This window comes from Ranitomeya imitator, chromosome 2 (assembly GCF_032444005.1).
Source record: "Ranitomeya imitator isolate aRanImi1 chromosome 2, aRanImi1.pri, whole genome shotgun sequence".
Lineage (NCBI taxonomy): Eukaryota > Metazoa > Chordata > Amphibia > Anura > Dendrobatidae > Ranitomeya > Ranitomeya imitator.
The window spans coordinates 357271458-357295151 of NC_091283.1; the positions used below are offsets into that span (position 1 = coordinate 357271458).

The window sequence follows — 23694 nt, forward strand, 5'->3', positions numbered from 1 at the left end:
TTAATTAGTGTTTTAGATAAAGTATTTTTCTCCCTATAGTTTTTTAGAGCTTCAATGGTGCCATCCTGCTTTAGTAGTGTAAATGCTTTCTTTTTACTGTTAATTCCCTGTCTTACTTCTTTGTTTAGCCACATTGGGTTTTTCCTATTTCTAGTCCTTTTATTCCCACAAGGTATAAACCACTTACACTGCCTATTTAGGATGTTCTTAAACATTTTCCATTTATTATCTGTATTCTTATTTCTGAGGATATTGTCCCAGTCTACCAGATTAAGCTGGTCAAACTTTGCCTTCCTAAAGTTCAGTGTTTTTGTGATTCCCTGACAAGTCCCCCTAGTGAAAGACAGGTGAAACTGTATAATATTGTGGTCGCTATTTCCTAGATGCCCGACCACCTGCAGATTTGTTATTCTGTCAGGTCTATTAGATAGTATTAGGTCTAAAAGTGCTGCTCCTCTGGTTGGATTCTGCACCAATTGTGAAAGATAATTTTTCTTGGTTATTAGCAGAAACCTGTTGCCTTTATGGGTGTCACAGGTTTCTGTTTCTGTTTCCTTGGGATCGGGATCTACTCTCTCAATGGCCCTTCTATCACCCTCAGATGAAGGGCCTACGCCTGACGCATGGTACTTGACAGGCAGTTACTGAGACTAAGGATTCTCAGAAAATTTAATACAGACCCTCCTGAATATTAGGAAGGAGGCCACAACCAAAATTTACGCTAGGATTTGGAAAAAAATTCTTAGTTTCCACTCGGAGGCCCTTTCTAATGAGGTTCCTATCCCTTCTGTATTAGAATTCCTGCTAAGAGGTCGGGAGTTGGGTCTATCAGTAAACACCTTGAAGGTCCAAATATCGGCTCTGGGAGCCTTATATAGCTACAATGTTGCCGGAGACAGATGGGTAGCTAGGTTTGTTTCAGCATGTCAGTGAGAGGACCCAGTGCATATTTCTCATATACCACCTTGGGATCTCAACCTAGTTCTAGACGCAACCTGGTCCTCACCTTCTACTTTCTACAGTCAGGCTTGACTTGTCTTCTTCTGTAGACTTAGCCTTTGGTAGATCAATTCTTGATACGGTTGTCCCACCCAGGTGATTGTCTCTGAAAATCTCTCAGTAATATTCTTTTATAGGGTCCACAACAGCACCCGCTCACATCCCTCCCTTAGATAGTAGTTACACATGGGTTTCTCACTTTGGTGATGGATTTCTTGTATATAGAAAAGGATGTACAGTTGTACATATCTGGAGATATAAATAGATTCATGCTTTAAATGATTTGCGGAGCAATTGACTAATGCTTGTGTGGCGGTTCCTCACATTCTCTGTAATCCAACTTAGCGAAGTGGACCGCCCCTTTTATCTCTCTGTAGGTTTCCTGTTCCTAGAGGCAGATCCCCTCTCTCAGTGGGTGCTGTCGTGGACGCTATAAAACAGTATTACCAGTAAGTAGTGATGAGCGAGTATACTCAGTGCTCAAGATTTCCCGAGCACGCTCGGGTGTCCTCCGAGTATTTGTAAGTATTTGGAGATTTAGTTTTCAGCGCCGCAGCTGAATGATTTACATCTGTTAGCCAGCATAAGTACATGTGGGGATTCCCTAGCAACCAGGCAACCCCCACATGTACTTATGCTGGCTAACAGTTGTAAATCATTCAGCTGCGGCACTGAAAACTAAATCTCCGAGTACTTACGAATACTTGGAGGACACCCGAGCGTGCTCGAGAAATCTCGAGTACCGAGTATACTCGCTCATTACTACCGGTAAGTAATCCGTTTTTTTATCGCTCATCAAAAATAACTCACACAAAGAGAAACTATAAATTTTATTGACAAATTGTGCCAGGGCATAGTAACAAACTGTGGTTAGTTATAGCAAATTATAATGATTATATTGCACATAAAAACATTTCACATCATGTTGTCACGGGGTCCTTCTCCGATACCACACAATCAACAGAGCGAGGGAAGTGTGAACAATCCCAAGACCTTTATTATAGGAAAAACTAAAAGGTCCATAAACAATCCACCACACTGAGGATACAATAGTCCAGAACACGAATGCAGTTCCATAACAGGATAAAATGTCCAAGGAGATGAGAGTCCAATAATCCAGCAGACAGAGGATACAAAATCCATATGCTTCCCTTTCTCTCTGACGTGCTGTGTTCACATCATCCTCACCATACAGTAACTGACTTCCCAGCTCCTGTCCTTTAGCCCCCTCCTTATTTCCAGGGGTAGTCAGACAGGTTGGGGTGGTTTTCAGGCCTCCCAGACCTGACAAATGTACCTCAGGGATTAAGGCACTACAGGGGGGTCATCAAGAGGCATAGATAAGGCCCCGTCACACATAGCGAGATCGCTAGCGAGATCGCTGCTGAGTCACAAGTTTTGTGACGCAACAGCGATCTCAGTAGCGATCTCGCTATGTGTGACACGTACCAGCGATCAGGCCCCTGCTGTGAGATCGCTGGTCGTGTCGGAATGGCCTGGGCCATTTTTTGATCGTTGAGGTCCCGCTGACATCGCTGAATCGGCGTGTGTGACGCCGATTCAGCGATGTCTTCGCTGGTAACCAGGGTAAACATCGGGTAACTAAGCGCAGGGCCGCGCTTAGTAACCCGATGTTTACCCTGGTTACCATCCTAAAAGTAAAAAAACAAACGCTACATACTTACCTACCGCTGTCTGTCCTCGGCGCTCTGCTTCTCTGGTCTGGCTGTGAGCGCCGGTCAGCCGGAAAGCAGAGCGGTGACGTCACCTCTCTGCTTTCCGGCTGCCTGCCGCTCACAGCCAGACCAGAGAAGCAGAGCACCGAGGACAGAGCGATAGGTAAGTATGCAGCGTTTGTTTTTTTTTTACTTTAACGATGGTAACCAGGGTAAACATCGGGTTACTAAGCGCGGCCCTGCGCTTAGTTACCCGATGTTTACCCTGGTTACCGGGGACCTCGGGATCGTTGGTCACTGGAGAGCTGTCTGTGTGACAGCTCTCCAGCGACCAAACAGCGACGCTGCAGCGATCCGGATCGTTGTCGGTATCGCTGCAGCGTCGCTATGTGTGACGGGGCCTATACAGTCAGACTGCAGATAGTAAGTTAGCTAATTCAATTATCAGCCTTTTGGAAGGTAATTGAGATGCTAGACAATATGGGGAATACACGGAATGATACAGGGCAACAAGAGAACACTATGAAAATCAGTGAAATGTAAATATACACAAAATGATACGTATATAACATATCACACCATCACACATACAGTATATTCAACATTGAGCGGTGATTAAAGAATTAAATTACATTTCTACCACAAAAATTTTGTTTTAGCCCCAAATTTTAATTTTTTTTCTAAGGTCTAATAGTTTTTCTTTTTTTTTACAAAAATTGAGGTCCCTTTTATTCCTGACTGCGCCAATACACTATATGCAATCGGGAAATACTTTTCAGGCACAGTGCAAAGCTCAGAAGGCAAGGAGATACAGATTATACTGTTGTGATTTGCAGGTGCCATGACCCACTGGGAGAGCCCATAAGGTGCCATAACAGCAGAACCCCCCCCATAAGTGACCCCATTTTGCGAAGTACACCGCTCAATGAATTCATCTAGGGTGCAGTAATCATATTGACACCATGGGTGTGTCACAGAATTTTATACCATTTGCCAGTGAAGACAAAATAACTACATGTTTATCACCAACATTTTGTTTTAGCCAAAGATTTTACATTTTCACACAAGAAGTGGGTAAAAATGGCAACAAAATTTGTCCCCCAATTTCTACTGAACGTGGCAATACCCCATATGGGGCTGTACAGTGCTACTTAGCCATGCGGAGAGACTCAGGAGGAACGGAGCGCTATTTGCCTATTGAAGTGAATGGGTCTGTGCACATGTCAGTGTGTTTCCATGGACGGTGTGTCTGTGGGCAAAACACGCTGACATGTCCATTTTTTAATGTCAGCACGGGCCATAAAACGTCCCACACACGTGCATACACATAACACACGGATGTCATCCATATGTCACGCATGGGCGCCGGGGAAGAAGCGTTACAGTAAGCGCTGTTCCTCGGCACCGGGTGCTGAACACGGCTCTCCTCATTCTCCCCTGCTCTGCGGGTGATTGGCGCGAACAGGGGAGAATGATGAGAGTTACATTTAAATAATAAAAGTGACAACAGGCGGTGGCTAATGGAACTATTATTCCCATCAGCCTACCCCTGCTGCAGCTAATAACAGTGAAAGTAGGAGCGGCGGATGGGAGTATTTTCTATAGCAAGCCAGGCAAAACTCACAGCTGCAGGCTACAACCCTCAGCTGTCAGCTTCAACAAGGCTGGTTATCAAGAATATAGGGGTCCCCACACTGTTTATTTTAAATTATTTAAATAAATAATTTTAAGAAAACCGCATGGGGTTTCCCCCCATTTTTGACAACCAGCTTGTCTGAAGCTGACAGCTGGGGGCTGGTATTCTCAGGCTGGAAAGGGGCCATGGATATTGACCCCCACGAGCCTAAAAATAGCAGCCCCCAGCCGCCAAGAAAAAGCACATCTATTAGAGGCACCAATTCTGGCACTTTGCCCGGCTCTTGCCACTTGCCCTGTAGTGGTGGCAAGTGGGGTAATAGTTGTGGGGTTGATGTCACCTTTGTATTGTCAGGTGACATCAAGCCCAAGAGGTAGCTATAAGACACCTATCCATTACTAATCCTATAGTTGTATGGTAAAAACATATCCAGAATAAAGTCTTTGTTTGAAAAAATTACACAGATTATTTTAATATTCTCAATTAAACCATACTTACGACCTCGTCTAATTTCACCAAAGCCCTCGATCTCCTGTAATAAAAATAAAAGCAAAAAACAACAATATACCATACCTGTCCATCATTCTGTTCCACGTTATAATCCATATCTGGGGGATATACAGTTTTCAACCTGGAAGGTGTCGAGATGCGAACGTCCCAGCTGAAAACCACTGGTGAATGAGCTGATGGGAACGCAGCATCAGTGACTAGAGGTGACGTCATAGAGGTATCTGCCGGTCACTGGGCTGCATTCTCAGCTGTGCTGAACTGTGGTGACTTCTGTGAGATCCCTGCTAGCACCGTGAGCAAAGTGAAGAGAGAAAGCCGGACCCCCGGAACTGTGAAGTTTCCATGCATCACCTGCGCTCCAGATATCAGTGTACTGGAGCCGCACAGTTCACACGGCATTCACTGAGGTTCTGCTCTGTATTCACGCGGCTCTGCTCCGTACACCTGGTACACACGCGGCTCTGCTCCATACTCTTCGTACACACGCGGCTCCACTCTGCACACCCCGTACACGCGTGGCTCTGCTCCATACGCCCGTGGCTATGCTCCATACACCTCGTACACATGCGGCTCCACTACGTACACCTCGTACACACGTGTCTCTGCTCCATACACCCCAAAGACACGTGGCTCTTCTCCGTACACCTCGTACACACACGGCTCCTCTCCGTACACCTCGCCACCTCGCACACACATGGCTCCGCTCCGTACACCTCGTACACACACGGCTCCGCTCCGAACACCTCGTACACACACGGCTCCGCTCCGTACACCTCGTACACACACGGCTCCGCTCCGTACACACACGGCTCTGCTACATCCACCCTGTAAACCCCTCCTGACCCCACACATAAACTTCCCCTCATCCAGCACCATGACAACCAGCACAGCAGAGTCCTGCATACACTGAGGCCCCTGATCATGTGACCCCTGACTCCTCCCCTCCTGTGACCTCATCACAGGTCCTGTGCGCACAGAACAGCCATATATGTGGTGTGCGGCTCTGCAGGTGGAGGTAGGTGCTGGAGAGTCCCCATTACTGGGCGGGGGCAGTAACCCGTTCAACACTGAGACTATTTTTAACTTTTTCTGTTGGCACCTTGGTGATATAGAACACAATAGACCCCTTTATATCAAGCCATATTAAAGGGAATCTGTCACCTCATTTTTCGCAGCATTATCTACAGCATTCTGTAATGCTGTAGAGAAGCCCCCCGATGTATCCTGACAGATAAGAAAAACAAGTTAGATTATACTCACCCAGAGGCGGTCCCGGTGTGGTGCGGTCCGATGGTCATTGCGGTATTAGCAAACCTTGTGCAGCAGTAATGCTGCATTCTGACAAGGTGGCTCTTTTAGTTATTGGTGCTGTAAATGCAGAAATAATGCATTTTGTAATTTGTCCGAAATACCTGTCTTCAGTCCTGGAGGCAGGCCTTCCCCCCCGCTGTAGACGCCTCACAGCCGTCACTCAACTGTCTTCTCGGCACCGGGCGCTGCCTCCTTAGCGCTGTTTTGAAATCTGCCTGCGCCTGCGCTCTTTTGTCTGGGGCAGGCGCAGTGAACGCTGCCCGTCCTCTGTCCTCATATGCAGTCTCGCTGACTGCGCCTGTGCTGCCGCCCTGCTTGTGAATCCCAGCCCCGCAGTGTGTTATGATTTATTCACACTGCGGGGCTGGGATTCCTGGGCATGCGCACTGCATGTGTAAGCCACTCACCCAGGTCGCAGTGCGCATGCCCAGGAATCCCAGCCCCGCAGGTGGCTCTTTTAGTTTCAAACGCCTGTGGGGGGGTGACAGGTTCCCTTTAAATTAAAAAATTGAGTACAGTTCTTCTGATTTGCTCTGTCGTTCACCCCATGTGCAGGGCATTGCAGCAGATTAGGTATCCATGGTTACAGCCACTTATCTAGGGACAGTTAGTGGTCGTAACCATGGATATCTAAATCACTGCAATGCCCTGTACATGGGGTGAGTGACATAGCTAATCAGAAGAACTGTACTACCTGTTTAATTAAAAGTATTTGATAATATTATTATGCTTACTACGTATTGGAATAGCATTTTGGAGATGAGAATACCACTTTAACATTCGGATGCTTCATCTAACTTTACCATCTGCTCCTCTCAGTGATCCCCTGCTCATTCACCATGTATGTTTCATTTGACCTCTGAACCTTAAGGCTATGTGCACCCGTTGCGGATTAGGCTTAGGAATTTCTGGTGCGGATTCTGCCTTTCCTGGCAGAAAACGCATCTGCGGATTTGTCGCATTTTTTGTGCGGTTTCGCAGCGTTTTTTGTGCGTTTTTTCTGCGGTTTTCTTGCGGATTTGCTGCGTTTTTTACCCCTGTGGTTTTCTATAATGGAATGGGTACAAAACGCTGCAGATCCACAAAAAAGAAGTGACATGCTACTTCTTTTAAACCGCAGCGTTTCCGCAGCGGATTTTCCGCAAAGTGTGCACAGCATTTTTTTTTCTCATTGATTTACATTGTACTGTAAATCAATTGCAGATCTGCAGTGTTTCTGCGCTGCAAAAAACGCTCCTGATCCGCAGAGAATCTGCAACGTGTGCACATACCCTAAGAGTGACCTGCCTACAAAATACCTCCAAAATACACATTGGTCCATTCTGATTGGACATTGATTTCTCCCTTGTTAGTGAGTAACCAGATTGGTTACTGTAGAAGCAATTACAGTGGGGCAAAAAAGTATTTAGTCAGTCAGCAATAGTGCAAGTTCCACCACTTAAAAAGATGAGAGGCGTCTGTAATTTACATCATAGGTAGACCTCAACTATGGGAGACAAACTGAGAAAAAAAAATCCAGAAAATCACATTGTCTGTTTTTTTCACATTTTATTTGCATATTATGGTGGAAAATAAGTATTTGGTCAGAAACAAAATTTCATCTCAATACTTTGTAATATATCCTTTGTTGGCAATGACAGAGGTCAAACGTTTTCTGTAAGTCTTCACAAGGTTGCCACACACTGTTGTTGGTATGTTGGCCCATTCCTCCATGCAGATCTCCTCTAGAGCAGTGATGTTTTTGGCTTTTCGCTTGGCAACACGGACTTTCAACTCCCTCCAAAGGTTTTCTATAGGGTTGAGATCTGGAGACTGGCTAGGCCACTCCAGGACCTTGAAATGCTTCTTACGAAGCCACTCCTTCGTTGCCCTGGCGGTGTGCTTTGGATCATTGTCATGTTGATAGACCCAGCCACGTTTCATCTTCAATGCCCTTGCTGATGGAAGGAGGTTTGCACTCAAAATCTCACGATACATGGCCCCATTCATTCTTTCATGTACCCGGATCAGTCGTCCTGGCCCCTTTGCAGAGAAACAGCCCCAAAGCATGATGTTTCCACCACCATGCTTTACAGTAGGTATGGTGTTTGATGGATGCAACTCAGTATTCTTTTTCCTCCAAACACGACAAGTTGTGTTTCTACCAAACAGTTCCAGTTTGGTTTCATCAGACCATAGGACATTCTCCCAAAACTCCTCTGGATCATCCAAATGCTCTCTAGAAAACTTCAGACGGGCCCGGACATGTACTGGCTTAAGCAGTGGGACACGTCTGGCACTGCAGGATCTGAGTCCATGGTAGCGTAGTGTGTTACTTATGGTAGGCCTTGTTACATTGGTCCCAGCTCTCTGCAGTTCATTCACTAGGTCCCCCCGCGTGGTTCTGGGATTTTTGCTCACCGTTCTTGTGATCATTCTGACCCCACGGGGTGGGATTTTGCGTGGAGCCCCAGATCGAGGGAGATTATCAGTGGTCTTGTATGTCTTCCATTTTCTAATTATTGCTCCCACTGTTGATTTCTTCACTCCAAGCTGGTTGGCTATTGCAGATTCAGTCTTCCCAGCCTGGTGCAGGGCTACAATTTTGTTTCTGGTGTCCTTTGACAGCTCTTTGGTCTTCACCATAGTGGAGTTTGGAGTCAGACTATTTGAGGGTGTGCACAGGTGTCTTTTTATACTGATAACAAGTTTAAACAGGTGCCATTACTACAGGTAATGAGTGGAGGAAATAGGAGACTCTTAAAGAAGAAGTTACAGGTCTGTGAGAGCCAGAAATCTTGATTGTTTGTTTCTGACCAAATACTTATTTTCCACCATAATATGCAAATAAATTGTTAAAAAAACAGACTGTGATTTTCTGGATTTTTTTTCTCAGTTTGTCTCCCATAGTTGAGGTCTACCTATGATGTAAATTACAGACGCCATTTATGGGCATTCAGAACACTGGAGTGTTGTATAAAACATCAACACTTCAATATTGCCGAAGTTCTGGCTTCTTCAGGATCCCCATGTGAAGGACCAGGCCTCAAAACCTCATCATTTCTACTGCGTCTACAGGAGTCCAGGTAGGAAATGATAAAGTGTGGTTTTGTGGCCAAAATTGCGGGGCGTACAGATTTGTTTGGCCAACCATGAGGTTTACAAAGTTTTCAGAGAAAAATACTTTGAAAAAAGTAAATTTCTGTCAGGCCACTTGTGTCAAATTTGATTTCTGATTGCTCCACAAAATCAGGAATTAGTGACTCATTATCTTAGGGGGTTGAGGTCTATATAGGGTCATCAACAATGTGTGCTGGTTTTAGTCCTGAGGCGTCTGCGTGGCAGTCAAGCATCACTTGAAGAAGAGGAGGAGGAAAAACAGAGGATGGTGGGATCCTCTCCCTGAATGTCAGTGTGTGGGTACCGTGTATCGCATTTTATTCAAGTGGGGGTGTATGTGTGTGTTTGTGTGTGTTTTATGTAAACTTTTTTTATATTTAGAAAAGAAAGAAAAAGGTAAAAGGAAAAAAAGCAACAACCGGAAGTTGATCACTTATGTGCCTCAGTGATCAGCGCTTGATGGCTGTAGGACGGACCTAGGGATGATTCTTTTTTGCTGACACAAACTCAATTCAGTAAAAAATACCATAGTAGATGACAATTACTGCAGTATATTTTTACTCTTTACTAACTCAAACTCAATTCAGTAAAAAATACCAGAGTAGACGACGATTACTACAGTATATTTTCACTCTTTACAAACTCTTAATTCAGCAAAATATACTGTAGTAGACGATGATTACTGCAGTGCATTTTTATTGTCCCCTACAATCCAATCAACTAATCTAAATTATTTTTTTAAATGATTTTTTTTCATGAAAAAACAAACAACTGGAGGCCCGTTAGTGATGTTCGTCATCGACCACGTTTGTATAACACACGCATGGATATGGTGCAAAAAGGGGATAAAAAGCAAAAATAGGCAGAAAAAAAGTGTTGCCAAGAACAAGTGCAGGTGAAAATCAGTTGTGTATGTCTAATCAGTGGCTTGGCGGCTTCAAGACGCACACACAGAGTGGTGCAAAGGAGAGGGGAGAGAAAATAGAGGAAAACAGCGAGCATGAATGTGAATCAGTGATTTACGTCACTGATCGACGTTCGGTGGCTGCAGGATGCACTCACGGAACTGGTGCAAAGGGAGGGAGTGGACAAGCACAAAAAAAATCCTGAAAAACAGTGCGCATGGTTTGCGTCACTGATCAGTGCTTGGCTGCTGCAGGATGCACGGAAAAAAAATGCATAAAAATAGAGCAATCAAGTACTGATAAGCACTCGGCGCAGTTTTACAGCACCGATCCTACCATGGACATCAGTGTTTCAGACAATCTGATTGCTTGAAACACCGAGAAATGCTGTGATTGGCTGTTCAGAATTGAAAAGCTAATCATATTGATTGCAGTTGCCCATGAGATGATAATGCCATGTACCCTTAGGTACCTCCTCTAAAAAGTAATTAATATATGTAATATTCTGTTGTACTCACGTAAATTGACTCTTGCAAATTTAGGCGAATCAAATTGTGAGGTGGCACCTTGTAGTGGTATTAACACTATTAGAATCCACAGGTTTATGATAGCACTTGTTTCATATCTTCTAGTTACAAATAAAAATGTTTAAGTAATGAAAATTAATACTTAGCTTACTGTATGAATTAGTACATTTTATTAAAAAATCACTTTAATTGATCCCAGTAAAGAAATCTAAGGCTATGTGCACACGTTCAGGAATTCATGCAGAAAATTCCTGTGAAAATCCGGACATTTCTGCCAGATTTCCGCAAGAAAACCGCATGTGTTTTTTTGTGCGGTTTTTTCCGGACATTCCCCAATGCATTAGACAGTGGGAAAACCGCGAAAAAAACGCGAAATTAATGAGCAGGTTCATTATTTTTCCGCAATGCGTTTTTCATGCGGAAAAACGCACATCATGTGCACAGAAGTTGCGGATTTCATTAAAAATGATAGGATGCTTAATGTATGCAGATTATTTGCGGTTTTATATCGTTTTTATAGCGCAAAAACGCAAAAAAAAAACGCAAATAATCTGCAATGTGTGCACATAGCCTAAGAGTAATTCTACTGATCACTTCCAAATAAAAATATCATCAATGCAGTTCCCCAACAGGACCAGGCTCGTCTGTAGTCTGTAACTTGTCTGCCTGGAAGATGTTAAGATGTTCTCAGTGGCCCATATATAGATTAGCGTAGATAGGGTCAAACATTGTACCCATAGCAGTACCCCATGTTTGACGGTACGTATCCTGTTGTGAATTCTGTTGTCGAACTCCCTCCTGTGGTCGTGAATGGTTCTTCGGCTAGTTCTGTCTATGGGCTCCCTCTGGTGGCTTTGAGTGAAGCTGCTGCTTCTGAGGTTCCTTACACAGGTGACGTGGGTTATCCTTTGGTTGGCTGCTCTATTTAACTCCTCTCAGATCGTTACTCCATGCCAGCTGTCAATGTTTTTGCATTCGTTCAGTTCGCTCCTGGATCTCTCTGGTGACCTGCCTTCTCCTGCAGAAGCTAAGTTCCTTATAGTCTTATTTTGTTCTCTGTTTTCTTGTCTAGCTGGTTTTCATGATTTTGTCTTGCCAGCTGGAAGCTCTGGGATGTAGAGTGGCCCCTCCGCACCGTGAGTCGGTGCGGAGGTCTTTTTTGCACACTCTGCGTGGTCTTTTGTAGGTTTTTGTGCTGATCGCAAAGTTACCTTTCCTATCCTCTGTCTATTTAGTAAGTCTGGCCTCCCTTTGCTGAAACCTGTTTCATCTCTACGTTTGTGACTTTCATCTTTACTCACAGTCAATATATGTGGGGGGCTTCCTTTACCTTTGGGGAATTTCTCTGAGGCAAGGTAGGCTTTATTTTCTATCTCTAGGGCTAGATAGTTCTTAGGCTGTGACGAGGCGCCTAGGTCTGGTCAGGAGCGCTCCACGGCTATTTTTAGTGTGTGTGATAGGATTAGGGCTTGCGGTCAGCAGAGTTCCCACATCCCAGAGCTCGTCCTGTATGAGGTTTAATTATCAGGTCATTCCGGGTGCTCCTAACCACCAGGTCCGTAACAGTATCCCCACTGTATTCAAAATAATTATGCGACAAAATTAATCATAAAAATTTTAACTGCCTCACATCCATATCATTTATTAAGTTCAACTACTCTGTAATTAAGTGACATATATGTGATATAAGTGATATATAATGTTCCCAAAATGTATCCTTGTTTTCAAGTGATTGTGCGTAATATTTCAATAGCATGGCTAGTGTCTTTAAGGTATGCTGGAAGTTGGGATACACATGGCTGAAAATGGGTTTGAACATATCTGGACACATAGGCCATTGCACAGCTTCTTTCAAAAACAGGACGTTGCATTGGATTAACCCCTTCCCGACCAGTGACACAGCATATGCGTCATGAAAGTCGGTGCCAATCCGACCTGTGACGCATATGCTGTGTCACAGAATGATCGCGTTCCTGCAGGCCGGGTGAAAGGGTTAACTGTAATTTCACCCGACCTGCAGGGACAGGGGGAGTGGTACTTCAGCCCAGGGGGGAGGGTTCGCCCCCTCATGGCTATGATCGCTCTGATAGGCTGTTGAAAGTGACGTTTCACTTTCAATCAGAGCAATCGTAATATTTCACCAATGAAAATTGGTGAAATATTACAATTCAGCCATTGCCGATGTGGCAATATCATCGGCCATGGCTGGAGACCGCGATCTGCCCCGCCATTAGTCCACCACCCCCGTCTTCTGTCCTGTCCTGTGCTCGGCTCCCTTCCGTCATCCTGTCCGCTCCCCCGGCAGTCCGATCTCACCAACCTACTGTCCGATCCCACCCCCGCATACTTACCGGCCTCCAGTATCCCTCCCGGTGTCCGTCCGTCTTCTGCATGGGCGCCGCCATCTTCCAAAATGGCAGGCACATGCGCAGTGTGCCAGCCGAATCTGCCGGCCATCAGATTCATTCCAGGTACATTTTGATCTCTGTGATAGGTTCTATCACAGCGATCAAAATAAAAAAAATAAATAACCCCCTTCCTTTATCACCCCCATAGGTAGGGACAATAATAAAATAAAGAAAATATATTTACTATTATTTTTCCACTAGGGTTAGGGTTAGAACTAGGGTTAGGGTGAGAACTAGGGTTTGAACTAGGGTTAGGGTTAGAACTAGGGTTAGGGTTAGAACTAGGGTTAGGGTTAGAACTAGGGTTAGGGTTAGAAGTAGGGTTAGAACTAGGGTTAGGGTTAGAACTAGGGTTAGGGTGAGAACTAGGGTTTGAACTAGGGTTAGGGTTTGACCTAGGGTTAGGGTTAGAACTAGGGTTAGAACTAGGGTTAGGGTTAGAACTAGGGTTAGAATTAGGGTTATGGTTAAAACTAGAGTTAGGGTTAGGGTTAAAACTAGGGTTAGAACTAGGGTTAGGGTTAGGACTAGGGTTAGGTTTAGAACTAGGGTTAGAACTAGGGTAAGGCTGTGTGCACACATTCGTGGTTTTTCCCAATAAAAACGCTATAAAACCGCAAAAAAACGCATATAATAAGCATCCCATCATTTAGAATGAATTCCGCATGTTTTGTGCACATGATGCGTTTTTTTTTCCACGAAAAAAATGCATCGTGGTAAAAACCGCAGCATGTTTTTTTGCGGATTTTTTGCGGATTTCCCACTACAAAATGCATTGGGAAGTGTCCGGAAAAAAACGCGGCAAAATAGCGGCAAAAACGCATGCAGATTTTTTGCGGATTTCTTGCAGAAAATGTCCTGTTTTTCTCAGGAATTTTCTGCGAGAAATCCTGAACGTGTGCACATAGCCTTAGGGTTAGAACTAGGGTTAGAACTAGGGTTAGGGTTGCAATTAGGGTTAGAATTAGGGTTAGAATTAGGCTATGTGCACACGGTGCGGATTTGGCTGCGGATCCGCAGCAGATTGGCCGCTGCGGATTCGTAGCAGGTTTCCATCACGTTTACAGTACCATATAAACATATAGAACACCAAATCCGCTGTACCCATGGTGCGGAAAATACCGTGCGGAAACGCTGCGTTGTATTTTCCGCAGCATGTCAATTCTTTGTGTGGATTTTGCAGCGTTTTACACATGTTCCTCAATAGGAATCCACAGGTGAAATCCGCACAAAAAACACTGGAACTCCACGGTAAATCCGCAGGTAAAACACAGTGCGTTTTACCTGCAGATTTTTCAATAACTGTGCAGAAAAATCCTCACACGAATCTGCAACGTGGGCACATAGCCTTAAGGTTAGGGTTGGAATTAGGGTTAGGGTTGGAAATAGGGTTAAGATTAGGGTTAGGGGTGTGTTGGGGTTAGGGTTAGGCTTGTGGTTAGGATTATGGTTAGGTTGGGATTAGGGTTAGGGGTGTGTTGTGATTAGGGTTAGGGGTGTGTTGGGGTTAGGGATGTAATTAGGGTTATGGCTAGAGTTGGGATTAGGGTAATGGGGTGTTGAGGTTAGTGTTGGAGTTAGAATTGAGGGGTTTCCACTGTTTAGGCACATCAGCGGTCTCTAAACGCGACATGGCGCCACCATTGATTCCAGCCAATCTTGCGTTCAAAAAGTCAAATGGTGCTCCCTCCCTTCCAAGCCCCGATGTGCACCCAAACAGTGGTTTACCCAAACATATGGGGCATAAGTGTACTCAGGAAAAATTGCACAACAACTTTGGGGGTATAATTTCTCCTGTTAACCTTGGGAAAATACCAAAATGTGGGCCAAAAACGTATTTTTGAGTGAAAAAAAATATGTTTTTATTTTCACGCCACTGGGTTATAAACTTCTGTGAAGCACTTGGGGGTTCAAAGTGCTCACCACACATCTAGATAAGTTCCTTGGGGGAGTTTAGTTTCCAAAATGAGGTCACTTGTGGGGGGTTTCTACTCTTTAGGCACATCAGGGGCTTTGCAAACGTAACATGACGCCCGCAGACCATTCCATCAAAGTCTGCATTCCAAAACGTCACTACTTTCCTTCCAAGCCCTGACGTGTGCCCAAACAGTGGTTTACCCCCACATATGGGGTATCGGCATACTCAAGACAAAAAGGACAACAACTTTCGGGGTCCAATTTCTCCTGTTACCCTTGCGAAAATAAAAAATTGTGGGCTAAAAAATAATTTTAGAGGAAAGAAAAATGATTTTTTATTTTCACGGCTCTGCGTTATAAACTTCTATGAAGCACTTGGGGGTTCAAAGTGCTCATCACACATCTAGATTAGTTCCTTGGGAGCTCCAATGTTTAAGCACACAGGGGCTCTCCAAACGCGACATAGTGTCTGCTAACGATTGGAGCTAATTTTTCATTCAAAAAGTCAAATGGCGCTCCTTTCCTTCCGAGCCCTGCCGTGCGCCCAAACAGTGGTTTACCCCCACATGTGAGGTATCGCTGTACTCAGGAGAAATTGCCAAATACATTTTAGGATCCATTTTATCCTGATGCCCATGTAAAAATGAAAAATTGAGGCTAAAATAATTTTTTTGTGAAAAAAAGTACTTTTTCATTTTTAGGGATAAATTTGTGAAGCACCTGGGGGTTCAAAGTGCCCAGTATGCATCTAGATAAGTTCCTGGGGGGTCTAGTTTCCAAAATGGGGTCATTTGTGGGGGAGCTCCAGGGGCTTTCCAAACGCGATATGGTGTCCGCTAACGATTGGAGCTAATTTTTCATTCAAAAGTCAAATGGTGCTCCTTCCCTTCCGAGCCCTGCCGTGTTCCCGAACAGTGTTTTACCCCCACATGTGAGTTATCAATGTACTCAGGAGAAATTACCCAACAAATTTTAGGATTCCTTTTATCCTGCTGCCCATGTGAAAATGAAAAAATTGAGGTTAAAAGAATTTTTTTGTGAAAAAAAGTACTTTTTCAATTTTACGGATCAATTTGTGAAGCAACTGGGGGTTTAAAGTGCTCACTATGCATCTAGATAAGTTCCTTGGGGGGTCTTGTTTCCAAAATGGGGTCACTTGTGGGGTTGCTCCAATATTTAGGCACACAGGGACTCTCCAAACGCAACATGGTGTCCGCTAAAGATTGGAGCCAATTTTTCATTCAAAAGGTCAAATGGCGCTCCTTCCCTTCTGAGCCCTGTCGTGCACCCAAACAGTGGTTCCCCCCCACATAGGGAGTATTGGCATACTCATGACAAATTGTACAATAACTTTCGGGGTCCAGTTTTTCCTTTTACCCTTAGGAAAATAAAAAAATTGTTGCTAAAAGATCATTTTTGTGACTAAAAAGTGAAATGATCATTTTTTCTTTCCATGTTGCTTCTGCTGCTGTGAAGCACCTGAAGGGTTAATAAACTTCTTGTACGTGGTTTTCTGAGCACCTTGAGGGGTGCAGTTTTTAGAATGGTGTCACTTTTGGGTATTTTCAGCCATATAGACCCCTCAAACTAACTTCAAATGTGAGGTGGTCCCTATAATAAATGGTTTTGTAAATTGTGTTGTAAAAATGAGAAATTGCTGGTCAAATTTTAACTTCCTGGCAAAAAAAAAATTTGTTTCCAAAATTGTGCTGATGTAAAGTAGACATGTGGATAATGTTATTTATTAACTATTTTGTTTCACATAACTCTCTGGTTTAACAATAAAAATTCAAAATTTAAAAATTGCAAAAATTTAAAAATTTTTGCCAAATTTCCGATTTTTTTCACAAATAAATGCAAAAATTATCGACCTAAATTTACTACTAACATGAAGCCCAATATGTCGCGAAAAAACAAACTCAGAAGCGTTCCTGAGTTATTACCTCATAAAGGGACACTGGTTAGAATTGCAAAAAATGGCCAGGGCATTAAGGTCAAAATAGGCTGGGTCATGAAGGGGTTAATAACATTTTATGCATTTTAGGCATATTATAAAATGTTGCCAACCTCGGGGTTTTGTTTAAGGCCCCTTTCACACATCAGTTTTTTTACATCAGTCGCAATCCGTCGAATTTTGAAAAAAAAAAACGGAATCCATCGCAGATTGTGAAAAACTGATGCAACGGATCCGCTTTTTTCGCCGGATCCGACTAGCTTATCCGGCTAATTGGAGCCTAAACAAAATCGAAGCATGCTCAGTTTAAAAAATGGAATCCGTTGCCGGATTCCATCATTTGACGGATCCGGCGCCATAGGCTTCCATTCTAGCAAACGATGGACACAAAAATCGTTACTATATCCGTTGTCTCCGGCAGCGGGACTGTTGTGAATTCTGTGATCAAGCTCCCTCCTGTGGTCACGAGTGGTACTGCGGCTTCTGAGTTTCCTTCCTCAGGTGATGAGGTTAAGTCGTTAGGTGCTGCTCTATTTAACTCCACCTAGTGCTTTGATCCTGGCCTCCAGTCAATGTTCTAGTATTGGTCTTGCTTCATCCTGGATCGTTCCTGTGGCCTGTCTGCTCAGCATAAGCTAAGTTCTGCTTGTGTTACTTTTGTTGCTATATTTTCTGTCCAGCTTGCTTTTTTGGTTTTACTTGCTTGCTGGAAGCTCTGAGACGCAGAGGGAGCACCTCCGTACCGTTAGTCGGTGCGGAGGGTCTTTTTGCCCCTCTGCGTGGTTGTTTGTAGGTTTTTGTGTTGACCGCAAAGCTATCTTTCCTATCCTCGGTCTATTCAGTAAGTCGGGCCTCACTGTTATGAAAGGCAATTCAGAATCACAATGGACATGGAGGTCAGAGCACATACAGTGAACTGACAATAACCCAAAATAATAGAACGAGCTCTGAGACGTGGGAACTCTGCAGACCGCAATCCCTAAGCCTATCAAACCACACTAAAGGTAGCCGTGGAGCGCTCCTGACCAGAACCTAGGCGCCTCATCACAGCCTGAGAAACTAGCTAATCCTGAAGATAGAAAAATAAGCCTACCTTGCCTCAGAGAAATTCCCCAAAGGAAAAGGCAGCCCTTCACATATAATGACTGTGAGTAAGATGAAAACACAAACATAGAGATGAAACAGATTTAGCAAAGTGAGGCCCGACTAGCTGAACAGAATGAGGATAGGGAAGATAACTTTGCGGTCAGCACAAAAACCTATAAAAAACCACGCAGAGGGGACCAAAAAGACCCTCCGCACCGACTAACGGTACGGAGGTGGTCCCTCTGCGTCTCAGAGCTTCCAGCTGGCGAGAAAAACCAATAAAGCAAGCTGGACAGAAAAATAGCAACAAAATAACAAAAGCAAAACTTAGCTTTGCAGAGCAGCAGGCCACAGGAATGATCCAGGGAAAAAACAAGTCCCACACTGAAACATTGACAGGAAGCATAGATCAAAGCATCAGGTGGAGTTAAGTAGAGAAGAAGCTAATGAGCTCACCAGATCACCTGAGGGAGGAAACTCAGAAGCTGCAGTACCACTTTCCTCCACAAACGGAAGATCCCAGAGAGAATCAGCCGAAGTACCACTTGTGACCACAGGAGTGAACTCTGCCACAGAATTCACAACAGTACCCCCCCCCTTGAGGAGGGGTCACCGAACCCTCACCAGAGCCCCCAGGCCGACCAGGATGAGCCACATGAAAGGCACGAACAAGATCGGGAGCATGGACATCAGAGGCAAAAACCCAGGAATTATCCTCCTGAGCATAACCCTTCCATTTAACCAGATACTGGAGTTTCCGTCTTGAAACACGAGAATCCAAAATCTTCTCCACAATATACTCCAATTCCCCCTCCACCAAAACCGGAGCAGGAGGCTCAACAGATGGAACCATAGGTGCCACGTATCTCCGCAACAATGACCTATGGAATACGTTATGTATGGAAAAAGAATCTGGAAGGGTCAGACGAAAAGACACAGGATTAAGAACCTCAGAAATCCTATACGGACCAATAAAACGAGGTTTAAACTTAGGAGAGGAAACCTTCATAGGAATATGACGAGAAGATAACCAAACCAGATCCCCAACACGAAGTCGGGGACCCACACGCCGTCTGCGATTAGCGAAAAGTTGAGCCTTCTCCTGGGACAAGGTCAAATTGTCCACTACCTGAGTCCAAATCTGCTGCAACCTGTCCACCACAGTATCCACACCAGGACAGTCCGAAGACTCAACCTGTCCAGAAGAGAAACGAGGATGGAACCCAGAATTGCAGAAAAACGGTGAAACCAAGGTAGCCGAGCTGGCCCGATTATTAAGGGCGAACTCAGCCAAAGGCAAAAAGGACACCCAGTCATCCTGATCAGCAGAAACAAAGCACCTCAGATATGTTTCCAAGGTCTGATTGGTTCGCTCGGTCTGGCCATTAGTCTGAGGATGGAAAGCCGAGGAAAAAGACAAGTCAATGCCCATCCTACCACAAAAGGCTCGCCAAAACCTCGAAACAAACTGGGAACCTCTGTCAGAAACAATATTCTCTGGAATGCCATGCAAACGAACCACATGCTGGAAGAACAAAGGCACCAAATCAGAGGAGGAAGGCAATTTAGACAAGGGTACCAGATGGACCATCTTAGAAAAGCGATCACAGACCACCCAAATGACTGACATCTTTTGAGAAACGGGAAGGTCAGAAATAAAATCCATAGAGATATGTGTCCAAGGCCTCTTCGGGACCGGCAAGGGCAAAAGCAACCCACTGGCACGAGAACAGCAGGGCTTAGCCCGAGCACAAATCCCACAGGACTGCACAAAAGTACGCACATCCCGCGACAGAGAGGGCCACCAAAAGGATCTAGCCACTAACTCTCTGGTACCAAAGATTCCAGGATGAACAGCCAACACCGAACAATGAAGTTCAGAGATAACTCTATTCGTCCACCTATCAGGGACAAACAGTTTCTCCGCTGGGCAACGATCAGGTTTATTAGCCTGAAATTTTTGCAGCACCCGCCGCAAATCAGGGGAGATGGCAGACACAATTACTCCTTCCTTGAGGATACCCGCCGGCTCAGATAAACCCGGAGAGTCGGGTACAAAACTCATAGACAGAGCATCCGCCTTCACATTTTTAGAGCCCGGAAGGTACGAAATCACAAAGTCAAAACAGGCAAAAAACAACGACCAACGAGCTTGTCTAGGATTCAAGCGCTTGGCAGACTCGAGATAAGTCAAGTTCTTATGATCAGTCAATACCACCACGCGATGCTTAGCTCCTTCAAGCCAATGACGCCACTCCTCGAATGCCCACTTCATGGCCAGCAACTCTCGGTTGCCCACATCATAATTACGCTCAGCAGGCGAAAACTTCCTGGAAAAGAAAGCGCATGGTTTCATCACTGAGCAACCAGAACCTCTCTGTGACAAAACAGCCCCTGCTCCAATCTCAGAAGCATCAACCTCGACCTGGAACGGAAGAGAAACATCTGGTTGACACAACACAGGGGCAGAAGAAAAACGACGCTTCAACTCTTGAAAAGCTTCCACAGCAGCAGAAGACCAATTGACCACATCAGCACCCTTCTTGGTCAAATCGGTCAATGGTTTAGCAATACTAGAAAAATTGCAGATGAAGCGACGATAAAAATTTGCAAAGCCCAGGAACTTTTGCAGACTTTTCAGAGATGTCGGCTGAGTCCAAAAATGGATGGCTTGGACCTTAACAGGATCCATCTCGATAGTAGAAGGGGAAAAGATGAACCCCAAAAATGAAACCTTCTGCACACCAAAGAGACACTTTGATCCCTTCACAAACAAAGAATTAGCACGCAGGACCTGAAAAACCGTTCTGACCTGCTTCACATGAGACTCCCAATCATCCGAGAAGATCAAAATGTCATCCAAGTACACAATCAGGAATTTATCCAGGTACTCTCGGAAGATGTCATGCATAAAGGACTGAAACACTGATGGAGCATTGGCAAGTCCGAACGGCATCACGAGATACTCAAAATGACCCTCGGGCATATTAAATGCAGTTTTCCATTCATCACCTTGCTTAATTCGCACCAGATTATACGCACCACGAAGATCTATCTTAGTGAACCAACTAGCCCCCTTAATCCGAGCAAACAGATCAGATAACAATGGCAAGGGGTACTGAAATTTAACCGTGATCTTATTAAGAAGGCGGTAATCTATACAAGGTCTCAGCGAACCATCCTTCTTGGCTACAAAAAAGAACCCTGCTCCTAATGGCGACGATGACGGGCGAATATGCCCCTTCTCCAGGGATTCCTTCACATAACTGCGCATAGCGGTGTGCTCAGGCACGGACAAATTAAACAATCGACCTTTTGGGAATTTACTACCAGGAATCAAATTGATAGCACAATCACAATCCCTATGCGGAGGTAGGGTATTGGACTTGGGCTCATCAAATACATCCCAGTAATCAGACAAGAACTCTGGGACCTCAGAAGGAGTGGATGACGAAATTGACAGAAATGGAACATCACCATGTACCCCCTGACAACCCCAGCTGGACACCGACATCGATTTCCAATCTAATACTGGATTATGGGCTTGTAGCCATGGCAACCCCAACACGACCACATCATGCAGATTATGCAACACCAGAAAGCGAATAACCTCCTGATGTGCAGGAGCCATGCACATGGTCAGCTGGGTCCAGTATTGAGGCTTATTCTTGGCCAAAGACGTAGCATCAATTCCTCTCAATGGAATAGGACACTGCAAGGGCTCCAAGAAAAACCCACAACGCTTAGCATATTCCAAGTCCATCAAATTCAGGGCAGCGCCTGAATCCACAAATGCCATGACAGAATATGATGACAAAGAGCAGATCAAGGTAACGGACCGAAGAAATTTTGACTGTACAGTACCAATGGTGGCAGACCTAACGAACCGCTTAGTGCGCTTAGGACAATCAGAGATAGCATGAGTGGAATCACCACAGTAGAAACACAGACCATTCAGACGTCTATGTTCTTGCCGTTCAACTCTGGTCAAGGTCCTATCACACTGCATAGGCTCAGGTTTAAGCTCAGGTAATACCGCCAAATGGTGCACAGGTTTACGCTCACGCAAGCGTCGACCGATCTGAATGGCCAAAGACATAGACTCATTCAAACCAGCAGGCATAGGAAATCCCACCATGACATCCTTAAGGGCTTCAGAGAGACCCTTTCTGAATATTGCTGCCAGCGCAGATTCATTCCATTGAGTGAGCACTGACCACTTTCTAAATTTCTGACAATCTAGCTCTATCTCATCCTGAGCCTGACAAAGAGCCAGGAAATTTTTTTCTGCCTGATCCACTGAATTAGGCTCATCGTACAGCAACCCAAGCGCCAGGAAAAACGCATCGATATTACTCAATGCAGGATCTCCTGACGCAAGAGAAAACGCCCAGTCCTGAGGGTCGCCGCGCAAAAAAGAAATGACGATCCTAACCTGTTGAATAGGGTCACCAGAAGAGCGAGGTTTCAAAGCCAGAAATAGTTTACAATTATTTTTGAAACTCAGAAATTTAGTTCTATCTCCAAAAAACAAATCTGGAATAGGAATTCTCGGTTCAAGCAAAGAATTCTGGACCACAAAATCTTGAATATTTTGAACTCTTGCCGTGAGCTGATCCACACATGAAGACAGACCTTTAATGTCCATTGCTACACCTGTGTCCTGAACCACCCAAATGTCTTGGGGAAAAAAAAGACAAAACACAGTGCAAAGAAAAAAAAATGGTCTCAGAACTTCTTTTTTCCCTCTATTGAGAATCATTAGCACTTTTGGCTTCCTGTACTGTTATGAAAGGCAATTCAGAATCACAATGGACATGGAGGTCAGAGCACATACAGTGAACTGACAATAACCCAAAATAATAGAACGAGCTCTGAGACGTGGGAACTCTGCAGACCGCAATCCCTAAGCCTATCAAACCACACTAAAGGTAGCCGTGGAGCGCTCCTGACCAGAACCTAGGCGCCTCGTCACAGCCTGAGAAACTAGCTAATCCTGAAGATAGAAAAATAAGCCTACCTTGCCTCAGAGAAATTCCCCAAAGGAAAAGGCAGCCCCCCACATATAATGACTGCGAGTAAGATGAAAACACAAACATAGAGATGAAACAGATTTAGCAAAGTGAGGCCCGACTGGCTGAACAGAACGAGGATAGGAAAGATAACTTTGCGGTCAGCACAAAAACCTATAAAAAACCACGCAGAGGGGACCAAAAAGACCCTCCGCACCGACTAACGGTACGGAGGTGGTCCCTCTGCGTCTCAGAGCTTCCAGCAGGCGAGAAAAACCAATAAAGCAAGCTGGACAGAAAAATAGCAACAAAATAACAAAAGCAAAACTTAGCTTTGCAGAGCAGCAGGCCACAGGAATGATCCAGGGAAAAAAACAAGTCCCACACTGAAACATTGACAGGAAGCATAGATCAAAGCATCAGGTGGAGTTAAGTAGAGAAGAAGCTAATGAGCTCACCAGATCACCTGAGGGAGGAAACTCAGAAGCTGCAGTACCACTTTCCTCCACAAACGGAAGATCCCAGAGAGAATCAGCCGAAGTACCACTTGTGACCACAGGAGTGAACTCTGCCACAGAATTCACAACACCTCACTTTGCTAAATCTATTTCATCTCTGTGTTTGTATTTTCATCTTAACTCACAGTCATTATAT

The 23694-nt window shown here is 44.6% G+C and overlaps 1 protein-coding gene across 1 annotated transcript in view; it reads left to right on the forward strand.

Moving 5' to 3' along the window:
- The first annotated feature begins 5785 nt into the window (after nt 1-5785).
- Nucleotides 5786-23694, forward strand: part of LOC138663823 (oocyte zinc finger protein XlCOF8.4-like) — a 50761-nt gene continuing 32852 nt past the window's right edge. Inside the window, exon 1 of the mRNA XM_069750167.1 lies at nt 5786-5836. Within this exon, the coding sequence (XP_069606268.1) occupies nt 5810-5836 (27 nt within the window). The 5' untranslated portion in view covers nt 5786-5809. The remainder of the gene's footprint in view (nt 5837-23694) is intronic.